The 26,642-nt window shown below is 42.3% G+C and overlaps 1 protein-coding gene across 1 annotated transcript in view; it reads right to left on the bottom strand.

Moving 5' to 3' along the window:
• Positions 1-2,089: 2,089 nt before the first annotated feature.
• The window catches only part of CMTM6 (CKLF like MARVEL transmembrane domain containing 6), a 51,383-nt gene continuing 26,830 nt past the window's right edge, over positions 2,090-26,642 (bottom strand). The window contains exons 2-4 of the mRNA XM_089690760.1: positions 14,951-15,127; positions 10,272-10,370; positions 2,090-7,486 (exon numbers count right to left, since the gene is read on the bottom strand). Of these exons, the coding sequence (XP_089546886.1) occupies positions 7,322-7,486; positions 10,272-10,370; positions 14,951-15,127 (441 nt within the window). The 3' untranslated portion in view covers positions 2,090-7,321. The remainder of the gene's footprint in view (positions 7,487-10,271; positions 10,371-14,950; positions 15,128-26,642) is intronic.

Here is a 26,642-nt window from a genome sequence, read left to right as displayed (position 1 = left end):
AATTACTATGGGGGATGAATTACTATATGGGGGATGAATTACTATAGGGGGGATGAATTACTATAGGGGGGATTAATTACTATATGGGGGATGAATTACTATATGGGAGATGAATTACTATGGGGGATGAATTACTATATGGGGGATGAATTACTATATGGGGGATTAATTACTATGGGGGATGAATTACTATATGGGGGATGAATTACTATGGGGGATGAATTACTATATGGGGGATGAATTACTATATGGGGGATGAATTACTATGGGAGATTAATTACTATGGGGGATGAATTACTATATGGGGGATGAATTACTATATGGGGGGTGAATTACTATGGGGGATGAATTACTATATGGGGGACGTATTTTCAGTTTTAAAAATGTGGCTCTCAAAATAAATTTAAATCGTGGTTTTGGCGAGATTTGGCTCAGTTGAAAAAAAAGGTTGCCCACCACTGTCTTAGACCATAAAGGATGATCAGGGATGTTTTGGCCTTTGATCATCTCTATTGTCAGTCTGAGGAACCACTGGCTGCAGTCCCGGGCTCTCCTTTCCCAATGGAAGGGACCCCTCCTGCCACCTGTAAAAGCAATCCAGTGGCTAATTAGCCACTAGAATCACTTTTACAAAAAAAGCCCATTGCCAGCTGTAAACAAAGATACCAAGATGATACCTGTAGCTGCAGGCATCATCCCGGTATAGCTAACCTCACTGCTACTGAACAGAAGCTAGCTACCTTCATTTTCTTAGCTACATGCCAAAGCTTGGAAACAGTCCTCTTTGAACTTCATAGAAGTGAAGCAGCGGATTTTGGGCACTGTGATTCATGAGAAAGTTACTTTATACTTTAAAAAAAAGTGGTGCATGCCTGGTTTTATTTTTTAGGACCTTTCTGATGTGTTGTACCCTAATGCAACATAACATTAACTGCACAGAAATCAACCCCATATTCCCTAGGACCCACTCACACCATGTGCATTGAGCTGCTTAAAGCAGGTCCAATGAGAAAACAAGCCAAAATCCTTTGTTTCCAAACGGTTTAGTGTGGGAGGTAGAAGGTAGAAGGGAAAAGGGGAGGGCGAGGGAGGAGAAAAAAAAGGACTAAATTTAACTTTAGTGTATTTTTGTATTATAAAAATGTGTGTTTGATAAACATGTGCCCCATTGCTTTGTCCAGAATGACCATTAGCAGAGAATGATACAATTACGCACATTCTGCGCTCAGAAAAAAAAAAAAAAAGTTATCCTACAGTAAATCCTCCTACACTGCAAGGGTTAAATGCTCATTTAGTCTGGGGGGGGGGGGGGAGTAATACTTATCCCTGGCTGCAGCAGGCTTCATTAATTCACGCAACTGGTTTGGTATTGCCACCTAAGGCGTTCCCAGCCATGGTTGCATGCTCCTCACCTCCACAAAATAAAAATACGCCTAGAAATAACAAGCATGGGGGGCCCACTGCAAGGGTTGGGTTTTTTTTTTGTTTTTTTTTTAAATTCTGGATTTCAGCTTTATTTAAAGCATTACATGTTAGGAGAATATGGGGGAAATGCTTGTATAACTCTTCTAAACTTAGAACATGGAGCATATGAAGCTCCTAATTAACGTTCTCTGTTCTATGGCTTTGACAGGCACAACACAGAGAACAGAGAGAGAGCAGGAGCTGCATGCTCTGACCTCTCTGCTTGTCCCCACCCCAGCCTTGCACAGAATGGCAGAGTCTCTATTCAGTCTCTCTTTGTGTAGTGTGACCATTACATGGGGAGCAAGAGGGATTTGAACTGTCTGCGAACGGCTTACATCCTGTAAGACAAGGTCACACATGGCAGGATTCTGTGAGTTATTTTTATATGGAAAACTGCCAGGGCAGACCTACGCTAGTTTCTATCTCACTCTGAAATAAAAACTGGCGCAGGTGGCATAGGTAGGCCTGAAACAGGTCTGCTCTGTTCATGTGGTACAGAACACTTCTGACAGGAAGCTTAGTTCATTCCTGAGTATGTTTGCCATGAACTCCAACATTATATGAATGACCACCTGAATATACTGATCATTTTCAACTAAAATAAAACACCCCATCAAGCATCTTCAATTACATTTGAATGTTTTATTTACATACTGGAAATTAGATAAAGTCATGATCTTGGTACAATGTAATTTCTTAATAATCAGATTATGATATAAAAAGGAAGATAATAAGAGTAGATAAATAAACTGCATTTTATGGACTGAACACATAATAGTGTACATACAGAAAGATAGTAGCGTAAACTCACGAGGGTAGAAATATCAAAGATATTATTGCTAGTTGTTAAAGCAGGCTTCTGCACGGTCATCCTGATCCAGGCTTCATTATCTAGGATGACAGCCCAGAGCCTACACCTTTAAATACAAATCAGCAATGACAGCTTCTATACATCTAGCCTCTCAGGTTCTCCTTAATACCATGTTGCCATATGCAAGGGTGTATGGTAGCCCAGAGAAACGAATCATTTACCTGCCCATTCCTTTGCAATGTTTAATATGATTGGTTTCCATGGTTGATGGCACAACACTGTGCTGGAGGAAAAAAACATAATGCACTCTGTAGTTGTGGCATTTCCTTTAGAAACATGTAAGCCATACAGCAAGTCCCCTACTTACAAACGAGTTCCGTTCTGGGAGTTCTCTCATAAGTCCAATTTGTTTGTAAGTCCAACGAGGTAAGGTTTAGAAATACTTTTCACACAAATAATGCATAAAAACAAATGCAATACTGTAAAGAAAGGCTGTTTAATCTTACAGTACCTTGAAAGGAACAGTAGTACAGTACAACAGCTGACATACAGGGGCTGGCATGGGGTGACCACACAAGACCGCTGCTTTTATGCTTGCTTCCAGACATCCTAGGCTTGAAATCAGCACTGTACTACTGTACACTATTGTACTCTACAGAGAAGTACACAGCAGAACAACCACTTGCGGCAGAGGGTGCACGCAGCTGACAATGTCCGGCACACACGTGAGCTACTTTCATGATCTGGCATGTGAATGCATGTTTGTATCTTTGAAAGTTTGCAACTTGGAGGTTGTTCTTATCTTTGAAAACTCGCAACTTGAATGTTCATAAGTAGAGGACTTACTGTATATGACTTTCTCAAATAAACGGTTTCTTGAAATAGAAAGATCACCATGTACATTACATCTCCTTTAGATCTACCAATGATTGCAAGTGCCTGTCTGGCTAAAAATGGATTGGATAGATTAGTCAGGTCCTCATATTACATAGCTTTGGAAAAATCTAAAGTTGATTGTACAAACACTGTAATGTGTATGGTGACACTAAGATTTTCTTACACTGATTTTTACATGGTAAAAACACCAGTATTATTTATCAAAGAAGCCAAATTAGATTCAAGTCTGTAGTCTACACTTTGATCAGATGACAATTTAACCCCTTGACGCCGAGCGCATGCAAATATGCGGCCTCTCGGCCTTGACTCTGAGCGGCTGCATAATTGCGTGCAATTAGAAAATACATATATACTGAGAGCGCGCCCTTTGCACTCCCAGCACATATGTCCGTGACTCACAGAAAGGTCCCGATCTCCCCTTTCAATTGGGACCTTTTCCGATCATGCGACTACCTTGACAGCGAATCACGGCAGTCACATGACCCTAAAACCCCGGCCGCCTCTTAAAGGGCCTGGGAGGCAACGGTGTGAATGGTTAAACAGTGCTGTAGTAGTGCACATTTGATAAAGGCAGGTGCCAGTCTTTATTTGTACAGACTCAACATCTAGGCCCACTTAAGTATGAGATTTTATTTGTCTGTAGGTTCACCCTATTTATCCGACCACAAAAGTATTCCAGTGAGGCCACCTATTAAACTGAGCCTTCTGCACAATAGAAAACAGACTGCAAAAAACTGTATTTACACCTTTTTGTATTGCTATTTTAAAAAAATGTGTTTTTGTATATTTTAACTTCACAAATGTCTGTAGACTATGCATAGTAAACTTCAGTGTCTTATGTTCTAACAATAACAGTAATGGAAACAGCTGCTGCCCAGTGCGGTCCACTTCCCATATTGTGAAATAAGTGCTTACATTAAGAATATGTTCACAATCCTTAGATCTATATGATGTATACAAATTTCAGACTATTGCTAAAATGTACAGCAGGTGAAAGTCGACTTCATCCGACCACAAATTAAAAATAAAAAAATTGTAAAAATCCTCAGATAATTTACACTGTTCTAATAGATAATCAGAAATGGATGGTTTAAAATAATTGGAAGTCATTAAAAAAAAACCCTCTATGTGTATACATTTAGGGCTCATAAATCAAACATCTTTCTATGAACACCCACATCACGCTGGGTGGTTAACCTAATCCCCCACCCCCAAAAAAGGCTCAGACAATGGAATTTATGAACATGATTATATAGGAGAAATAAGATCTACCTTGTAGGAAGCCCACATATGGTGGAACATGGCCTGCTTCAGCTTTGTGTACAAGTCAAGTCCCTATTATATGAAAGTAAATTAAGCTGGCTTTAGATTACCTCTTAGCCTGACCTCACATTGCCAGAATCATTATCTATTGTAGGCAAATATTACGTAGAGTAAATTACGCATCTAAATGTCACTCTTAGGGCTGCTACAGGTACACAGTATCTGCTGATCATACAGAGAGGTTAACCTGTAAAAGTCCAGCTCCAATTATTAATATAATTTATAGCTGAACTATAGGCAAAAATGATTTTCAGCCATTTGCACAACATGGGTATAATTAAATGTTCCCCATATCTGGTTGCTGCATTGCTTGTTACCCATCATGCTTTTACAAAGGCAGCTGTCTCCTTTCAGCGCCAAATATCCAGTGCTGAGATTTGTAGTTCTGGTTACACACTCAGCACCTCCTCCATGCATAAAAAGCCTTGCATTAACTTTAGTGCATTCAAGGTGTTCTGTGATTGGAGAAGTGGAGAATGTGACATCATCTGCACCTCCTCCAACCATAGAGCACCTTGCGCTCATGGAAAACAATGCAAAGCTTTTTATAAATGGTGAAGGTGCCAAGCAAGCGACCAGCAGCGATCCAGTGTACATTACCCGAACACTACATTTGGACATCAGATGTTGGCCGCTCACAGGAGACAACAGCCTGGGAAAAAGTAAGATATCTAACAAACAGTGCAGCAGCTAACTTATCTTTACTTTGCAAATGGGCAAAAATTATTTTTTTTGTCCACACCTCAGCTTTGAGGCCTCACGCACACTCAATGTTTTGCCATCTCTCCTAGATTCCGTTCCTCCAGGCAGCAGAGTTTGGCAGAAAAAACACTTGTTGCTTGGGAACGTGTTTAAGCTCATCAAGCACTTGGGAAATAATTCATTTAATTGGCTAGAATAATATTTTATTCTGACCTTTAAAATGAATTAAGCTCTAAAAGGCACCTAGTGTTAACTCACATTTAGAGGCGTTTACATGCATTTTCTGCCAGAACTCTGCTGCTCCCGGACACACTGGCAGTGGGTTTTTTCTTTCTGCTCCTAAATGCCTACATAGGGTAATGGTGCATGGGCATTTAGAGGCAAAAAAAAATGCCTAATACCGCTAACAGCCTTTTTAAAAACATCCAGTGTGCTGGAGGCCTAAGATCTACTGGTTGGTTGCAGAAGATTATAATAGTGAAAATTTTCTACAGCTTATCTAAGTTCATCTATACCAGGGCTTAAAATTTCAAGTCCTGAGCTACTAGCCAGGCCTTAGAGTTACTCGCCACCAACAAACACACACAAACAGAGACACCTGTACCAGGGGCGAACTGACAACTAATGGGGTCCCCGGGCAATAGAGGATCATGGGGCCCCTGTGTCCTTGCCCAAACTCAAAACAGCCTATGAAAAAGGTACCAGGGGCATCTCATGGGGCCCCCTACTGACCCCGGGCCATCGGGCAGTGCCCAAGTTTCCAAATGGTCAGTCCGCCCCTGACCTGTACACACACACACACACACACACACAGACATGTACACACACACACACAGAAACATGTACACACACGCACAGAGACACATGTACACACACAAACACATACAGACACATGTATACACACACAGGAACGTACAGACACACATATACATGTACATACACAGAAATACACACGCAGACGTGCATACACACAAGACACATGTACATACACACCAACACACACACGCATGTACATGCACACGCAGACACATGTACAGATACACACATGTACACACAGACACATGTACAATTGCACATGCATACACAGACAAACATGTACCCCCCCCCCAATAAAAAGTTGCAGTACTTCGTTGTTCACTCACAGATCCAGGTACTGCACTCTAGGGGGAAGCAGAGAGCACAGCACACACTCCTTGCTTTGCTTTCTCTGCGCTCAGCTATTGAGCAGTCTGATGGCTCAAAGTGCCAATGACAGATCCTGCCTGTGCTCAGCAAGACGGCCCTGGGGGACACACTCGCCCCCACCATAATTTCCACTCACCATTGGCGAGCAGGCAAGTGGAAATTTCAAGCCCTGATCTATACTAACAATAAAGGAACACTAGGGGAGAACATGGTTTGGTCATGTCATATGTGTAGTACTGTGAATTATGGTAGGGATATCTTGCTATTGAAATATCATGCTATATGACCTACTAGGAGTCATGCAGATCTAAAATATCCATTGTGGGTGGGGTTGGCTCTTGGCCACACAAGCCATGGTGAGCAAAATTATCAGATAAATTATGCTTATTCAATTCAGTTTCTAGCCTTACATGCCATGACAGTTGCCAGTGAAACATTTTACATTCAGCTAGACATATCTGTGCATGGAGAGAAGATATGACATTCATACTGAACAGATGATTTGTATTTCTGATGTCTATCTTTTTATATCAACTTATGGTGAATAAATATTTTGTTTCATCTACACCAGTAAAACACAGTATATGACAGTAGAAAGATGAAGTCCAATATGACATCTCACCTTGGTGTAGAAGTCTTCTAAAAGGTTTTTAAACAGCCAAATGATTAAAAAACACATTCATTATTTACATAATTATAATAAGCCACATTTATCATGAGCTACGGCTGTGTTGCCCCTGGGCATACCTACAATCGAAAACAGAACAGACAGTTCTTATTTCAAAGATGTAGATAAATGATTCCTGTAATAGATTTTGTGATATAGACTGTCCTGTGATATCAGCTGTGATGCCACAAATTTCATGACTAAATGCAGACAATAATATTGTGGGGGCTATAAGGGCTGCATAGCTGTAGTAGAATGTACACAGGAGTTCAGTTTTGTGGGTTTTCTTGGACTGGGTGGTTTAGAGGCTCCACCTCAGCTCCACCGTTTACGTTTGGTGTCGTCTTGGGCTTCTCTATCTTTTGTAAGTAGTTTTCCTTCCACATGTAAAGAAGTTCTCCAAAAAATGCAAAGGATGCGAGGAACCCAAAAGCCTGGAAGATAAATCAAAAGAAGAACTAATATTAATGGTGGCCATACACACTTCAATAAATGGTTGCTTTATTTTCCAGTCAATCTCTTCTGATTATAATAGAAAATTTACATAGTGCCGACAGTTTGTGCAGAGCTTTAAAATATTATTATTATACAGGATTTATATAGCGCCAACAGTTTGTGCAGCGCACTGTTAGGAATAGTCAATCTATGATCAATGACCCATGCAATCAATATGCCACACATGGGGAAGCGGATTTTTTTTTTTTTTGATTTTGAAAAATTTTCAGTCTCAATAAAACACAAACAAAACACGCCACACAAGGCATCACAAAGAAAAAGAAAGAAAAAAAAAAAAACCACAGAGCATACTAATATACTGATGGAAAGTAAGTTATAAAATAACCTCGGCTATAACTGACCATCAAAACAAAATATCTATAAAAAAAAGAATATTGTATATCCCCATACATAAACATCAATACTTGAAACAACAGTTAGCCTAGTCCAATGCAGGGGACATAAACTCAAGCTATGTGACCAAAATGCATCAAACGTCCTCATTGGATTTCTTAAAGAATATGTATGATTTTTAAAATAACACACACACACATATATACACATCTGTAAAAATATATAAAAGAAAAAAACCCGTTGGAACAAAAGCCAGTCAGATAATGTAGGAGGGTCCACTTAAGGGCAATTTGTCTACCGGCCAAAACAAGAGCACCCAGGATAGTATTCACCATAGGAGGCATGTAAAAAGAAGAGTTGAGGTAGCTGAGTAGACATGTAAGTGGTTTTACAGAAATATTCACATTGAAAAGCCCATTACGTGTACCAACCACCTCTGCCCAATATCTTTGCAGTTTAGGGCATCGCCACAGAGGGGGGTATGAGTACTAGGGAAGTGCATTTCAAACAATAGCAAAAAATGTAAGTTCACCTTTTCACAAAAGAAGAAAAGGTGAACTAACACTACGCCACCTCCTCTGGTCCCCGCTGCATATACCTCCATGGATGATTAGCTTTCAATGCCCACGCAGCCGATGCAGGGGACTGGGAATTTGAAAGCCAAGGCCTTCAAATCCCCTTCTGGGATGGATCAGAGTGATTTTGATTCTGTTTTGACCAATAAGAATTTCTCTGATCCATCCTGGCATCCCTAGGGAAAAAAGGGGAAGAAGACTGCAGCTTTCAAATCCCTGGCCCCCTACAGTCCTCAACTCTGTTACACGAGCCAAAGCTATTAAAGCATAGCAAAAACACAAATATCACACGAGGAGTAAAATCACAAATTAACGTCACAAGGTATGAAAAAACTAAGACTAGTAAAGTTTAGCTCCTTCCACATTCTCTCCAAGCTAAGTCACTAATCCAATTAAACAAATCCACACACATACAAAAATTGTTTAATCAGCCCAGGTATGAATAGTGTCCCATCAAGGGACGGGGACCTTAAAGGAAGCTTTTTTTGGATAAATGGCCATGTGACTGTAATTGGAGCCACACAGAAATTATCACTGGATCAAGGTTGAAGGTATTTATCCTTGTAGACTGCCAAGTAATTAAGGGACAACTGTACCAAAAAGGTACAGCTTTAATGTAAGGTCTGCCTAAACTACAAAACTTCCCCCACCCCTTTTAGTTCCAATTCACTTGCATATATGGATTTCTTTCCCAACAAATCAATGATGCTGTCTTGACTCCTGAAAGCCTGCCCACACTCTTTGTACATGGGAGATGTAGTTCTGGAAGCGTGCCTATGTCAGGAAAAGCCAAGTTCCCAGCAGCTCCTCAGCAAGAATGTTACCTGCCCAGTGATGATGTCACAGGGAGTAAAAAAAGTGGTTTCCTGATAGAGGGTGGGCTGTGGGGGGGAAGCTGGTGGCATTATCTAGAGGGGGGAGGGCAATTGGGGTAATACCTGGACATACACTAAGTATGTGTCAGTGCAGGAATTGGCTGAAATCCATCAGGTTTTTTTTTCTTTGCTGTCCATGTCTTCTTAGGGAGACTCCTGTCTCAGAGACAAAAGAAGTGAGAGGAAACCTCTCCAAAGTGAAAGTTGTTTTCAACAGAACACGCTGTCCTGCAAAATGTGGAGTTTTAGAGTATTGAGACAAACCATTTACCACTGACAGGAGTGCTTAGAATAATCAGCTTTTATTTATGTAAAACCTTGATAAAAAAAAAAAAAAAAACGTTTCTGCAACTACTTGTGCAATTGTAATGCGAGCTGGAATATGGCTTCAATTAGTGTATCTAAATCTGCTGGTACATCTAGCACTTCCTTCCCCCCAAACTGACAATGCTGCTGTCCAAATATGCCCCCTGTGCTCCTTCATCCAGAGTGGGGACACGCTAATACAGGAGGTGTTTTACTGACCAGATCAGCAGTTGAAAACAGAGGGGTAAGGCCTAAAAAAAGAAAAGTAATGCAGCCACCACATCTAATGATTGGTAATCTGCAATATATAACATTTTTTGTTTTGAGTTTAATACCGCTTTAATCATCACCTGAACAGGAAGTTTCCCCCTCACCTCTTATTCTGGTGAACAGGAGGTAAGGGGAATACTTTGAATTTTCAATCACTTTCTGTACCAGTAGCAATAGGGAATCCCCAGATGCCATAAAAATCTGAAAGAAGTTCCAACCCCTCCAGTACACTTCATATACTTCTGTTGAGAAGAGCAGGTAGCTGGTACAGGGCACCTGGAGACATGTTGTGTGGCGCACATACAGCAGTTGTGAGGTTTAGATAACAGCAGCTGACAACTTACCACAGATGCCTGTGCAAGTGGCTTATTTTCTATTGTGGCAATAAACACGATGGAGGCAATGAAAAAGCATATAGCGATGACCAATGTAATCCAGAAATCCTGCAAAACAGAAAGATTTGCAATTCACCACACAATCCTCTAGATGGAGCTCAGTAAACACTAAATCACTGTCATAGTTTATTCTTCTGCCTTTATAGGAAGCCTTGTCTCAGTTAAGATGGGGGAAAAAATACATTGTGACCCGTAAAGTTTGTAGCGCCGCTCGAAGCTGGAGGAGAGATTTCCCCAGTAGTTCTGAATATGGGAGCAGGCGTCTATGCACCATTCAGAAGTGTAGATTACACCAAAATGAAAAGGATGAGATGCAGATCGGACCAACCCGGTGCTATGGGCGCATGTGGCCCCAGCCAGCGCCGCTCTGGCCACTGTTTGACGCATTTTGCCCTGCCCACTGAGGCTTGGTCGCAGAGGGCTCTGAGACCAAGCCCCGATGGGTGGAGATAAACATCAGGGGTGTGGCCAGAGCGACACTGGAGAGGCCACACTCTACCATAGCACCGGGTTGGTCCGATCTGCATCTCATCCTTTTCATTTTGTGAAAAAATACATGACACCAAGATTCTGTTATGGGTCCCTCCAGTTCTGGGTGACTGAAATTATGAGATGTTTACCAATCACACAACAGCCTGAAATGAGATCTCTATGCATTGCCTATACCAATACACTGATATTAAAAAACTGCATCTGAAAAAGACATTTGGAAGATTAATACCTAAAGTTTGTTGCTATAGGACACTATGGACACTTTTTAAATAACCACTTTGAAACCGGGCCAGATCTGACATTTCTCACATACATGTAAAAAAACTTTTTTTTTTTTTTTGCTAAAAAATTACTCAGAAACCCCAGACATTATACTGTATATTCTGAAAGCAAAGTCCCTGGAGATAAACATTTTTTATGTCGCACAATATTGGCACAGTGGTTTATCAAATGCAAATTATTTTCAGGAAAAAAAACACTTTAATGAATTTTTGTACCCACAAAACACAATTTGGTCAAATTTAAAAGATGTTATGGCATGTGAATACAGTGCCTTGAAAAAGTATTCATACCCCTTGAAATTTTCCACATTTTGTCATTTTACAACCAAAAACGAGAGAGATGGGATCTATGGCTAAGCGCTGTTAAGTGTGAAATGTGTAACGGTTTGCCAGTGTTTACATTTGTACCAGTTTTAGCCCCCATTCACACTTATTAGCATGAGCACAGATACAGTGCCTCGAAAAAGTATTTATTCCCCTTGAAATTTTCCACATTTTGTCATGTGACAACCAAAAATGTAAATGTATTTTATTGGGATTTTATGTGATAGACCAACACAAAGTGGCACATTATTGCGAAGTGGAAGGAAAATGATAAATGGTTTTCAACATTTTTTTACATATCATAAATATCTGCAAAGTGTGTCGTGCATTTGTATTCAGCCCCACTTTTGAAGACTTGACATGTTGGATATCTATTTACTCGGCGCAACCTAATTTGTTTTATATTTTACCAAAAACGTGCATCATTTCATTCGTTTATATGCCCCATAATTAATTTTAATGTATTGTATACTGAAATTTTGCATTTCAGTTGCGCCAATATCATGTGACACAAACAAATTGGAACTACCACTATTTTGTTCTCTAGGATTTCTGCTTTCAAAAAATATATAACGTTTGAAGGTTTTAAGTAATCTTTAGTCCTAAAATTATTTTTGAAGTAAAAAAAAGGCTTCGGGACTAAAGTGGTAAAGTAGAAGAAAAGAACCTAACTCTAAGGCTAGTTTCACACTAATGCTCTGTGGTTTGGCCACATATATGATGGTATATCTGCGGTTTTCGCCACAGTCCCATAAACTTTCTATTATATCACACAGGTTTGGTGCATTTTCTTAAGAGCTCCAAAAGTCCTGCATGTTGTATCTCTAGTACTCTTTCAGAAAAATGCATAAAAAATGCACAACCTAATAGAAAGTCTAGGGGACCACAGTTAAAACCATGAGTAAACACACAAAAACTGTGGACGCACCTGCACTGTGGCCAAACCGCAGCACAGCAGTGTGAAACCAGCCTAACTATTCTTAAAAATGTTCCCTCCCTTCCTAATCCACTCCAGTCATGTGATCTGCAGCTCCGACTCCCCTGTGTCAGTGAGTGGCAACTACAGGGTTGAGGAGGGAGGGCCAACAATGGCTGGGCTGTGGGAGCCTATGGGTGATGTCATGCTTCACAGCAGTTGTCAAGCACTCCCTTACCAAGAGCACTGGAACAGCAGGATCACTTGACCAAACCGAGCAGATTAAAAATAGGTAAGTGCACAGATCTTTTTTATACAAGATAGGCAGGATAGGTAGGAGAAGGGAACATTTTTAAGAACAGTTAGAGTTCGGCTTTTCTTCCACTTTAAGAGATATGCTGCAGATCCACTGATTTTTGAGATGGCATTAAATATGGTTTCTTTTTGATGATCAGATTTGTGCAAGCAACACTGCAAAGTGGACCAAAGCATATCTATTCTTGTGACAGCTGAGCTTTCTTGCATGTCCTCTGCAGTAATAGGGGGAACTGACTTTGCATACCTGACAAGTCTACATGAAAAAAGTCACCCAGCTGGAACACCTTCAGAGAAAGCTGGACTATGAGATCTCAGCTCATGGGATGGTCAAGCACTAGAACAACACATTCCATGTTTGGTGGGAAACTGTTATGGCAAGCAATAGATTTCCTTTGAGCCTGCTGTTTAGCCTTAACAAATGGAAATATAGGGCAACTGCTGAAGCCAAACGAGATCTGTAATACCAAGAAACATCTGACAGAAATGCATGAAGACCGATCAGGTATGCAAAACCAGCAAAAGAAAGCAACCATCAATGGAACAGAACAAATATGCAAATCAGGAATTCAGACCTCACTGCATTCTTGTTCTATATCAGGGACTCAAAAGGACTGAACTTAGCTAGAGCCAGTTTAATATAGTTTCAGAAGGATGTACATGATGACATCCTAGGTTTCTTTCAGTACAGATATGCCACTCGACCTCCGGAGGGTTTTACCCTGTTCATGACCAGGGCATTTTTTGCTGTAATGCACTGTGCTACTGTAACTGGAAATTGCCCAGTTATGCAACACTGTACTCAAAAGAAATTTAGATCATTTTTTTCACACAAATATAGCTTTCTTTTGGTGGAATTTGATTGCCACTTGGTTTTTTATTATATAAAATATTCCAACAAGTGTAAATTAACTGGTTTGTGTAAAAGTTATAGCATCTACAAATCATGGTATCTATACTGAAATTTTTGCAGCTATAGATCCTATACTAATAATGGCAGTGATAAGTGACCTATAGTGTGACTGTGATGGTGTGGTGGACAATCTGGCGCTAACAGATACTGACTGGGAGGGACACTAACTGACTGATACTGATGTCACTAGTGAAACTAATACAGTGATCAGATATAAAACTGTATACTGTCACTATACTAATAACACTGGAGGGAAGGGATTAACATCAAGGGGCAATGAAGGGGTTAACTGTGTGCCTATCAAGTGTGATGTGTGTTGCTTTTACTCACAGATTTAGCTGTTTTGCGTAAACACATTGTTTGTAAACACAGAACTCTGTGCTGTGATTGACCACAGCTGATCAGCAGGTTTCAGTCAGCCAAAATCATTGGCTGAAACTTGTTGACAAACTTGTGCTATGTGTGCACAGGTCAGCAGTGAGCACGCATGCAAACCCAAAACTGAGAAGACAGGCTGTGGTGTGTGGGTACATCACCTAGCAGATGTACCGTGATCTGGTGGCAAGTGGATAAAGAGGATTTTAACTCTAGAAATCATGCCCCCAAAAAAATGCAAACAGTGGGCAAAGTTCTAGTCACCAGTATTGCCTGCAGTCTCCGTAAAGCTGAACTGTCTCCCCATTACGGACTTACCATACTTTGTTCTACATTGTGTCTGTGTCTAGGTGGCCATCTTTGTAGAGGAGCAGGGTTTTGCTTCCTCATGTCAGAGCTGCCCTCTGATGACTGTACAGATATGTCAAAAAGCAGCAGGAAATGTTCAAAAAAGTAAACCACAGAATGAATCCTTGCACTGTAGGCCCTCTTGTACAGCTTTCTCTTCAGCAAGAACACAGAGCAGTACAGTGCTGACCTCCTTGAGTCCCACAAGACAAGAACTCAAACACACAGTATCACATATTACAGATATACACTACAGCTATAAAGGTCAAGGCACAGGCATTGCTATTTTTCTGGAAGAATTCAAAACAAATGTTGGGGTACTGTTTAGGCACATTTAACAGCTCTTGATGTTTTCTTCATGATGGCAGATCTTCACTTTCTGAGTCCAGGTCCATGTTCAGATGCAGTGGCAAACCACCCAAAAAAAAGTGGACCACCTGAAAAATGATTACCAGCTGCAGTGCGAGTTACTTCACTAAAACCACACAGCGTGATGCTGAGGGACCCACTGTTGCTCACACTAACCTATGAATACTCTGACACATGCTTGTATAGCCAAGCTGCAAGTCAGGTCCATAACGAGCATTCTTCTGTTACAAACTTGACATTTTAAAAAACAAAAAAATACACCTTAGGTTATATCCCTGTTTCTAGGCATACTTACAACTTTCTTGAAGCTTGGAATGTTGATTTTATGTTTTAGAGGTGAGAAGTAAACCACGATCATGAGGATACTGATTAAAAGGGCACTACAGCTGACAAACTCAAAGATGTATAATCCAGAGCATACTTCGCATTGGCTGATGATCTCCTCACAAATAAATGCCACCAAGGAGAACAGCTGTAAAGAACAGATAGACATTGTGTCAGTGATGAATAAACATGTCATTTACTTTACAGCACAAATTCATGTTGGCATGGAGGCACAAGGCACGCCACAAATATTAAAATATTTTTTATTCAATACCTTGCTCTATATTCAATTGAACTACCATAAAGTTATCCAAAGATTTGCCGAATCACAGTATCCAGAGGTCGACATTTTGACATACATGTGAGATCCAACAATTTTTTTTTTCAAGCAGAGCTCTTTTGAAAATACTCACCCTGTTAAAAATTAAAAGTTAGCAGCTACAAATACTGTGGCTGCTGACTTTTTAAAAAGACATTCATTTACCTGTACCAGGATCCATTGATGTCCTCACCTGACCAGGCTCTTTGCCAGTCTTTGGGCCCAGGTGCGCTGCTGGCATCTTAACTGTGGGCAGCTGACTGACTCCTTGCGGCTTTACAGCTGGCTCCCCACTGCACAAGCATGAGTGGTGCTGCACCTCATGAATGGTCCCACAGTCTCCTGGGACCTGTGACGTGTCCCAAGAGGACGTGGGGGGGGGGGGGGTAGGAGGTTTAGCAGTAGGAGGATTGCCAGAAGTTGGAGCGGGTAGCTGTCAAAAGCAAGTACCCGCTCCCTCCCCCCCCAAAAAAAGACATTCCAAATGTGGTGGTGGTGGTGGTGGGGGGGGTTTTGGGAGGAGGAGGAGGAAAAGCGGAACTCCACCTCTTGGGTGTAGTTCCACTTTAACGGAACCCATCAAGAAAGACGCTTTCTAATCATTTGCCAACCATCGCTTCTCAAAACACTAGCTGCCTGGCTGTTATGCTGACCACTGAAGAAGGTAAACAAATGGCTGCACACCACCACAGGAGACAACCCAACTGACAAATTTTATTACAATGTCAAAGTGACAGCGCCAGGATACGCAGTGCCGTTAACATGTTTCAGACAAACAAGGGCTTATTTATTATGAAGCCCACAAATTCCTTCTCTGATTGTTTGTGCCAGGTAAGTGAATGTAAAAGTATGTGCAGCTTGGGAGGTGTTAAAGAGAATCTATTGCCCTATATGAGCAAGTCACAGCTTTCAAACTGGTGTAAAACTATTTCTATCTACTAGATCAGCGGTTCTCAACCCGTGGGTCGCGACCCCTTTGGGGGTCGAATGACCATTTCACAGGGGTCGCCTAAGACCATCGGAAAACACATATTTCCGATGGTCTTAGGAACCGAGACACCGCTCCTCTGTCTCAGGCGATGTGTGGGCGGGAGGATATGCTGCCCCTGTCCCCTGGCCACACCTCCGGGATCACTCAACAGCTCCGCCTCCTCGCCGCTGATTGGCCACCGGAACTGTAGCTCAGGAGAGGCACACAGGCGGCCAATCACCGGCGAGGAGGTGGAGCTTGGAGAGGAGGAGCCGAGTGGCAGCGTGCGTAGATCAAAGAAGATTGAGGGAGCTGCCGGAGCGAGTGAAGAGGAGAGCGGCCAGAGAAGGAAGACAGCTGACAGGTAAGTGCAAATTTTGCTGCTGCAGCCAGGTATGCAGGCTGTAGATGGGATAGGGAGAGAGCGAGCCCAGGCTGGAGCAGGAGTCAGCAAGGTAAGTATCATTGGTGTCAGTGGGAGGAATAGTGCCCCATCATTTGTGTCACTAATACCAACGATGGGGCACTATTTCTCCCCCCACTGACACCAACGATGGGGCACTATTCCTCCCCCCACTGACACCAACGATGGGGCACTATTCCTCCCCCCACTGACACCAACGATGGGGCACTATTCCTCCCCCCACTGACACCAACGATGGGGCACTATTCCTCCCCCCACTGACACCAATGATGGGGCACTGTTCCTCCCACTGACACCAAGAATGGGGCACTATTCCTCCCCCCACCGACACCAACGATGGGACACTATCCCCCCCCCCACTGACACCAATGATGGGGCACTATTCCCCCCACTGACACCAGTGATGGGGCACTATTCCCCCCACTGACACCAATGGTGGGGCACTATTCCTCCCACTGACACCAATGATGGGGCACTATTCCTCCCACTGACACCAATGATGTGGCACTATTCCTCCCACTGACACCAATGATGGGACACTATTCCTCTCACTGACACCAATGATGGGGAACTATTCCTCCCACTGACACCAATGATGGGGCACTATTCCCCCCACTGACACCAATGATGGAGCACTATTCCTCCCACTGATACCAACGATGGGGCACTATTCCCCCCACTGACACCAATGATGGAGCACTATTCCTCCCACTGATACCAACGATGGGGCACTACTCCTTCCACTGATACCAACGATGGGGCACTATTCCTCCCACTGACATCAGTGATGGGGCACTACTCCTTCCACTGACACCAATGATGGGGCACTATTCCTCCCACTGCAAAATTACAGTTATGAAGTAGCAACGAAAATAATTTTATGGTTGGGGGTCACCACAACATGAGGAACTGTATTAAGGGGTCGCGGCATTAGAAAGGTTGAGAACCACTGCACTAGAGGGTTCATTTAAGAAAATATGGTGCTAGCTAGCACTCTACATAACTGGGGACACATCCCTCTGCATGCACTCTCTCTCTTAATCACTTTAAACTGATCCATACCGTATGGATCTGACCAATTGTCACACTGCAGCTATGAATGGCAGTACATTTGTTATTGCCTATGATACAGAAATAATACTTTTTACAAGACAGGCAAGGCTTTTCTTAGAAATGTTGCTGTGTGAAAAATATTTTATGTTACATGCAGTCTAAACGTAAACAAAAAAACAAACTTTTTTTCTAGGTTGATCAGTGTTAGTTGTAAAGGATGAAAATAACAAATATCTTGCGATTTGTTCCATTTATAGTGACACTAAAATTCCACAATACAATGCAAGGCACTTATTTACAAACGGAATACACGTTTAAAGTGTTATACATTTTTCTTTGACCCTTGCGCTGCTGGAGAAAATGTTTATTTTTCAAGTTTTTTGGTTTTTTTTTGCATTTTTGTACTGATCAGGAAATCTATTTCTTCAAACTTATTGAGGGACTCAGGAATTCAAAAACATTTGGGTTATACTGCCACCAATAGGAAGATGAGACACTGGTAAACAGAAAATGTATAGGATAGGTCAGGGCTCAAAATTTCACATCCTGAGCTTCTAGCCAGGACTTAAGAGTTACTCTCCACCAGTTGTGTGGAAGGAAGGGAGGGAGGAAGGTATGGGTGGCAAGGAGGGAGGGGTGGAAAGAAGGGAGGGAAGGATGGGAGAAAGGAAGGTAGGGCGGGGTATAAGGGAGGGGTGCAAAGAAGGAAGGGAGGGGAGGGAGTTGTGGGAAGGAAGGGAGGGGTGCAAAGGTAGGGAGGGAGGGGTGGAAGGGAGGAAGGGAAGGGTTGGAAGGAAGGAAGGGAGGGAGGGGTGAAAGGGAGGAGTGGAACAAAGGGAGGGGTGGGTGGAAGGAAGGGGTGGGTGGAAGGAAGGAAGGGAGGGGTGGAAGGAAGGAAGGGAGGGGTGGAAAGAAGGGAGGGAGGGGTGGAAAGAAGGGAGGGAGGGGTGGAAAGAAGGGAGGGAGGAAGGAAGGGAGGGGTGCAAAGAAGGAAGGGAGGTGTGGGAAGGAAGGGAGGGAGGGGTGCAAAGGTAGGAAGTCTGGGGTGGAAGGAATGATGGAAGGAAGGAAGGGGTGGGAAGAAAGGAAGGGAGGGAGGGGTGGAAAGAAGGAAGGAAGGAAGGGAGGGAGGGATGGAAAGAAGGGAGGGAGGAAGGAAGGAAGGGAGGGGTGCAAAGAAAGAAGGGAGGGAAGGGAGGTGTGGGAAGGAAGGGAGGGGGGCAAAGGTAGGGAGGAATGGGTGAAAGGAAGGGAGGGAGGGGTGGAAGGAAGGGGTGAAAGGGAGGGTGGGAGGGGTGAAAAGAAGGGAGGGAGGAGTGGAAGGAAGGAAGGAAGAGAGGAGTGGAAAGGAAGGGAGGGAAGAAGGAAGGAAGGGAGAGGTGGATGGAAGGAAGAGAGGGTGGGTGGAAGGAAGGAAGGGAGGGGTGGGTGGAAGAAAGGAAGGGGGGATGGAAGAAAGGAAGGAAGGGAGGGGTGGAAGGAAGGAAGAGAGGGGTGGGTGGAAGGATGGGAGGGGTGGAAGGAAGGGGGGGTCAGGTGGGGTGGAAGGAAGGGAGGTCGAACTTACATGACTCATTCAGATGCATCAGAGCTGTCGGCTGCACTGTTTTCAATTTCCCACCCACACATACTCTGAAGCTGCACAGACTGGAGTGTGGGAGGGCACAGGGCAAGGCAGAACAGATCCAGCCTCTCTCCCCTCTTCTCCTATTGGTGTAGGGGCTGGCCACTGAGGAGCACTCTGTGGGGGGGGCGGAAAGAAATGGAACGTTCGGGGATGATTGGTGCAGCAGTGGGGGCAGTGACAAATAGAGATCTCCTGTACGGCTTTCAATGAAGCAGCTGGAAGCCACTTCTCCTCCGCTCCCTCCTGCAGCTTCTAGCTGCTTCATTGAAAGCCATACAGAAGATTGCTGATTATCACTGTCCCCACCGCCGCCCCTCCCAGACACTCCTAGTCCCGGCACTGCTCACCACCCACCTTATTTCCACTCGCCCAATGCGAGCGGGCGAGTGAAAATTCCGAGAGCTGGGATAGGTCATGTATAAAGCTGGCCATAAAATGGTCGAATTCTGAACAAATTTTCTTTCGAAAATCGTAATTATGAATTTTCGCTCAAATTTTGCCCCATTAGTGGGCCACAGCAACGGCAGGCATCAAATTTGAGTGATCAGGCATGCTGGAAATTTTTTGAAACACTAATTTCTAATCAATGATGGGAGAATCATGGGAGAAATATAATCAAAAAAGAAATGCACATGAGCTATGACCTGGAAAGAAAAGAAGATTCCTGGCTACAAAATTTATTTTCTGTAGAAACATGAGGTGAAATTGAACATGGTTGTTTGAATTTCGAAATCAATGGTGGCACCATCGGATTACAAACGCACAAAATTTCCAGTTAGCAAATTGTTTGGAATTCGATGTATGGCCTACATTCGATCACCTCTACCTAGCATGTCTCAATTTTGTGAATGAGCAGAAGAAAAGGTGTTCAACCTCCTTGGACACTAGCAAAAGACTGGCTTACAACATTTCTGTTTGCTAGTGTCCCAACCTTTTGTGATAGCAGCATTTGCATTTTTGGCCTGAGAATGACTTAAAACCCCCAAACATTATATATTTACTGAAAGCAGAGAACCCGTAGAGTAAAAACATTGTAGTTTTTTGCAAATTTTTAAGTTGTAAGATACTTGCACAAGGGAAGGGGTGTTTGCAGGGATGGGTCCTTTTACTTCCGCCACTGCTAGACGCATCAGGTGGCTTTGTGTCAGGGCAATTTTGGGCTCACATGCAAGGGCATTTTTTGTATCAGACTTGCTTTTCTTGTTCCTGATACCCCAAGCATAACCTCCCTTAAATCTTATGAAATAGACTATAAAATAAGGTAGGGCTGTCCCTCAGGCCAAAGTATCTCTTCCCAGAAAAACAGGGAGTTTCCCTTATAGCAGATGTGTCACTGAAAAGGCAATTGCAGCAATTTCCTTCTGCTTATTTACTGTACGCTAGTTAACAGGGGGAAAAAAAATATTTTTGATCATTTTACACTAAACTTTATCACAAAAACAAGGTGATTGCATATGTTCTAAACAGGATGATATCCATCAATCCAAAATTTGAATCAGTACTCCATTTCAAAATTGTAATAGTAAATTCCTGCCTAAGAGCAGACAGGATGCCAGGTATTTCCGTTATTAGCCAGAAAGATAGTGCCCTCTGTGCCCGATTTCCCCTATTTTCATAGATAGGGCCATTCAACTGTACAATGAGACTGCCTAACTGGTCATTAAGGGTCGAATGTGCAATTAGGGGACAGATTGACGGACCTTTTTTTTTTTTTCTGAAGTTTATTAACCAATTCAAGTCCGGACACTTTTACTCCATACCTGTCCAGACCAATTTTCAGCTTTTCAGTGCTATCACACTTTGAATTGCGCAGTCATGCAACACTGTACCCATATGAATTTTTTTTTTTGAGACAGATAAAACTTTATGTTGGTGGTATTTATTCACCACTAGGATTTTTTTTGTTATATAAATGAAAAAGTCCCAAAATTTTGAAAAAAAGTGTTTTTTATATAACATTTTGCAAATAAATAATCTTTCTTCATAAATCTTGGCCAAAATGCATTCAGTTATCTTTTTAGTAAAAAAAAAACCCCAAAATGAGTTTATAACCAAAAATTATAATTTTTCTAAATTTGTTTTTACATTTTTATTTTATTTATTTATATTATTATTTATGGTTTTTTTTTTAACATACTGGCACCCTAGCAGTACAGTGTCACCATAGTGACACTGTACTACTTGTGGGGGGTGATGAAGATTTTTTTTTTTTTTACACTGATTGCTTTTACACCCATAAAGGCTGTAAAAGCAATCATTTCTCCTTCTCTCTGACTGCATTCTTGCAGCCATTGAGAAATACTGTGAGAGCTGTGATTGGTCATTGCTAGTCACATGGTACAAGGCTGTTGTGAATAGCCTTGCACCATGTGACCTCTGTGATCATTCACAGATCTCACAAGTAGTAAGCAATGATGTCAGGAAGGGACATCTTGCTTACTACTATTCATGTGATCACTGATTGGCCAATCAGTGTTCACATGATCGGGACCTCACACATTGGTCCCGTACAGCGATCAGTGTTCCGCTTTGACCTCCGGACACAGCGGGCACCGGATCGCGGTGCAGTGTGCTCCCAGGGAGCATGCACAGGTTGTAAATGCGGGAGCTGTTTATGAACGGCAACCCGCTCATGCACTGCTCTCGGCCGGCCGTTTATGTACATGGGCCGGACGGGAAGTGATTAACATACAATTTATCACCCAAGTCTCAAGATCTTTAAAACTTTTTGGGACAGTGTGTTCATCTAGTATACAACTGATAATGATGATCTGCCAGCACAGTACACACAGGGCTTAATTATAGTAAGCATATCTCACCGGTTTCTCTTTAACCCATTATCTACCAAGGCACTTTTATAAAATGTTCTGGTATTCAAGGGGTTAAAACAAGCTCAGCCACAACCTTGGTATTGATTTTTCACAGTCGACTCTCAGTTTTCAGGTAAAAGTGACTTGTATGCCTAGTGCCACCAATCACTTTTCCAGCGTAAAATGCAGATTTCAACAGGTGTTAAAGAACAAGTGTACATTCAGACAAAGTAAACTTTTTCTTTTGTACCCCTGACCCAACCAATTGAAGCCTCCTCCTTCCACAGATGCAAGCTTGCTGAGTTAGACACCTGAGGCAACCGTATGTTTTTATCCAGAACTGCAAGTCCTACCTCCCAAGCTCTGCCTGTGTAGTGAAGTCCTGTAGACTTCTATGGGTCTGGTCTACCTTCATCTCACAGGCTGGGAGATAGGGAGAGACAAGCCTAATAAACTTAGACTTCTATAGGGTTCCAATATGTGGTCAGGAAAAGAGGACTTGTAGTGCTGGAAGCCAACAGACAGAGAAGGCTACAGGTGTCAAATCTCGATAAGTATGCATCTGTGGCTGGGGTGGGTGTTATCTGTCAGGTCAGCGGATGGGGGCAAAAAATAATTAGTGCACTTTGAAACATTCTTTAATGTTTTTGTGTAAATTATGCTATATGAAAGTTAACATGTAAATGTAAAATTAAATGTAAAAGTAGGCGATATCGCAATTTGGCTGAAAAAGTGGAGCTTGGTTTTGTTCTATCGCAGTGGTCTCCAAACTGCGGCCCTTTGCATGCCCTTGAGGCACTATTCCTTCCAATCATACAAGAACCTATTTTTCACAATGACACCAACAATAAGGCAATAATTCCTGCACTAGCACCAACAGTAGGCCACTATTGCTCCCACGAACACCAATGATGGCGCACTATTCCTCCCACTAATCCGAATGGGGCACTATTGCCAGGCCATTTTGTACTTCCACTGGCCATGGTCCGGCCCCCCCAAAGGTCTGAGGCACAGTAAACTGGCCCTTTGTTTAGAAAGTTTGGAGACTCTCTGCTGTATTGTAAAAAAAAAGGAAAAGCAATAATAAGGAAGGGTTTCCAATCTGCCAATCAACTATTTTCCTCTTACAGGGGGCCCAAAGAGAGACACAAGGGTTTATTTACTAAAGGCAATTAGGCTATTCACTTTGCAATGGAATTTCCCCTGGAGCTTCATGAATGAGGTGAATCTTTGCCGACTTCCATCTTCCAAACATTTTGCATGCAAAAATGTTTTTGTGTTTTTTTACCTTGGGTATTCTTTGCCAAGTAAAACTTTTTCTGATTCACCATGTTCCCTTGCAAGGTGAACAGCCTATTTGCTTTTAGAAATTCAACCCTATAGTCTTGTAGCCAGATCACTCAAATGGCATCTTGTGTCTGTGGGTACCTTTGGCTGTACAAAAAATATTACTGAGTCTCCTCGTAGGAATAGGGTGCATTAAAGGTTCGCCTTTTGACAAAAAAATAATAAATGTACATTTTTTTGTAGTTAAAAAATATGCATTTGATATTTTTTGTTGCAGGAGCCTATAAAGCATAGCACCAGTGATCAGATCGCTGGTGCCATGCAGGTCTCCGGCAGACCTGTCAGTGTATCTATTTACCTGTACAGGATATACGAGAAAGCAGATATACAGACAAGAAGAATCAATGAACTACCATGGCGCTCCAAAGTGCCCTGGTAGTGAACTGAAAACTACAAGGTGAAAGCCGCTTGTAGTTCATTAATTCACAGAACTCTTTAAATGAATGACTCGGCCATGTGGGCAGAGCCCCATACAGCCGCCCTGTTTTTAAAAACTGACAGCTAGTACAGGGAACATTTCCCCATACTGCTATCACAGGGGTGGGGGCAATCAGGCATTGGGAATATGTTACATGTTCCACCCTAAAAATGGGTGGAACATGTAACATGTTCCAAAGATGAACTTATCCTTTAAATATGCGGATGAGAGGCACAACTGCCTCTAACTAGATTTGAGACTGGCTGAGCATCTAACAAATTGTTATACCAAAGAAACAACAACAGTTCTTGTTACAGACACTGAAAAAAAAAAAAACAGGGCAAGTGTGGTAATTTACATGGCACACGTGTTCAAATTTTGTGTAACCCTTTTGTTCATACAACTGCAGAAAATGTGTACGTTTTATATGCTAACAAGACGTGACCTATTTCTTCTCCAGAACAATGTTCTCCATAGTTGTGTGTAAACAGGACAGCAGCTGCGGCACACACCCTTGTTTCCTCCTCTCAGATGAACAAAGTAAAGACATGTGGCTTTTTTCGACTCACAATTTATGTGAAGCAAGTGAAAACATTCTCCATATCCCAGTGCATGTCAACTGCTGCCGTTTTCTGGAGACATTTGGCTGCAGATTTATGTAAACATGGTTAGATGTGCAATCTTGGTTAGTAGTTCTCAAGAGTAAAATTTCTGGTATCTGCCAATCACGATCTGTCAGCTGTCTATGCTGCCTCATCATTATAAATTAAGTTTACCTTTATGAAAAAAAATAATAAATGCACATATTTCAGCAGGTAAAAAAAATGTGTATTTATTACTTTTTCACAGGAGCCTGCAGAGCATTGCACCTGTGATCAGTAGTGAATTATCGATGCAATGCTAGGATCCTACACACACACTGCCTGCAGCTCTGTTGCCCGTACAGGCTTTCAGTTACAGAGTTGTAGGCAGTGTGAATGGGCTACAAGGGCAATCATCAGCTCCATCACAGTCCATTGGGAACTACAAGCCTCCTGCTGCTGTGGCAGACAGGACTTGTAGTTTATTCCTTCACAGATCGCTGTGAATTAACAACGCGGCTATGCAGGCAAAGCCCCACACAACCACTCGCCATTTTTAAAGTGTGACAGCAGGTGTGGGGAGAGGAAACCTGCCTGCTGTCACAGGGAAGGGGGTTTGGTGAGGGGATGAATAGGAGCATGTTACACCTTACATGTACCATGCTGCTAAAGGTGAACTTAACCTTTGAGAGCCTGTTCACACCATGAATCGCACATGTTCCTGTGCAATTCATGGTGTGAACAGCACCATTGCACCAAGATCATGTGTTCCGTTGTGATTCATGGTATGAACCGGCCCTCAAAGGCTAAGTTCACCTTTAGTAGAAAGATACATGAAAAGTGTAACATGCTCCTATTTGAAGAGATATATTTTACGATTTAGGGCTCATGTACACGGGGCGTTTGGAAAACTCTTCTGAATGATGGAAACTGACTGCTAGAAAACGTAAGTTAAAAAACATGTGTAGCCATGTTTGCATACCGCGTTTATGCGCGTTTGTGTTTAAAAACGTTTTTTAAGTTTAACCTAAGGAGACCCTCCCAAATGCCCAGAATGCACTGAAAAATAGTAAATAATTAACTATTTCAGACATTTTGAGAGAAATAGGGAGAGCAGAAGCAGAGAGAGCAGTGTGTGTTGAGATTACCTGTCTTTTTTGCTTGTATTCACTATGGATCCCATCATGAGCATAATGCAGCACGTTCTACCATTTTTTCCTTCACGCAAAACCTGGAACTGACTACGCTGGTGTACTAGGTCCATTTAAATATATGGAAAACGCTTTGCTTGCATTTCTGATGATGAAAAAAGGCTTTGGACAGCATCTGGATATGGAACAGTTAAAAAACACGTCTACATGCAAACGCTTATAAAATGCGGTTAGCCGCGTTTACAAGCGTGTGAAACACCGGTAAAATCTACTCCTGAATGCAAGTTTGGTGCGTTCAAAAAACGACTGTAAACTGAACTGCCTGTAAACCACAGTGTACATGGACACATAGGAAAACATTAGAAGAGATTAGGGGCTGCTGAAAAAAACACTGAACAGCTCCTGAACGTCAGATTAGGAGCTGTAGTGTACACAAGTCCTTGTTTATTTACGGTTGTACCTACCATTCACAGATCATAGATCAGTGAGTGGTAAATCAGAAAATTATTTGAGGGGTTCCCCCAAGACCTTAAAAAATTTTCCTCAAGGGTAAAAATATTGAGCAAGACTGCTTTAGGAGATGCTGTGCTCTTTAGCACCAATAAGTGGTTAGCACTTCTGCCTAGCAGCACCAGGGTCATCGGTTTGAATCCCCACCATGGCAATACCTGCCTGGAGTTTGCATGTTCTCCCTGTGCTTGCATGGGTTTCTCCCATGCTGGTAGGTAACCAGCTCCTGTCCAAATTGGCCCTAGTATGCATATGTATGAATGTGAGTTAGGGACCTTAAACTGTAAGCTCCGTAAGGGCAGTAACTGATGTGAATGTACAATATATATGTAAAGTGTTGCATAAATTGACAGCGCTATATAAGTACCTGTAATGAAAAATAATAAATATTACCAGGAACACACCACATACTGTAGATACTGAGGCTGCCAGAACTAATATTGTTCCTCATTT

This window comes from Staurois parvus, unplaced genomic scaffold, assembly GCF_062004578.1.
Source record: "Staurois parvus isolate SC_StPar_1 unplaced genomic scaffold, SC_StPar_1.0 ptg000021l, whole genome shotgun sequence".
In the NCBI taxonomy this organism is placed as follows: Eukaryota; Metazoa; Chordata; class Amphibia; order Anura; family Ranidae; genus Staurois; species Staurois parvus.
This window is presented reverse-complemented; position numbering and strand designations above follow the sequence as displayed.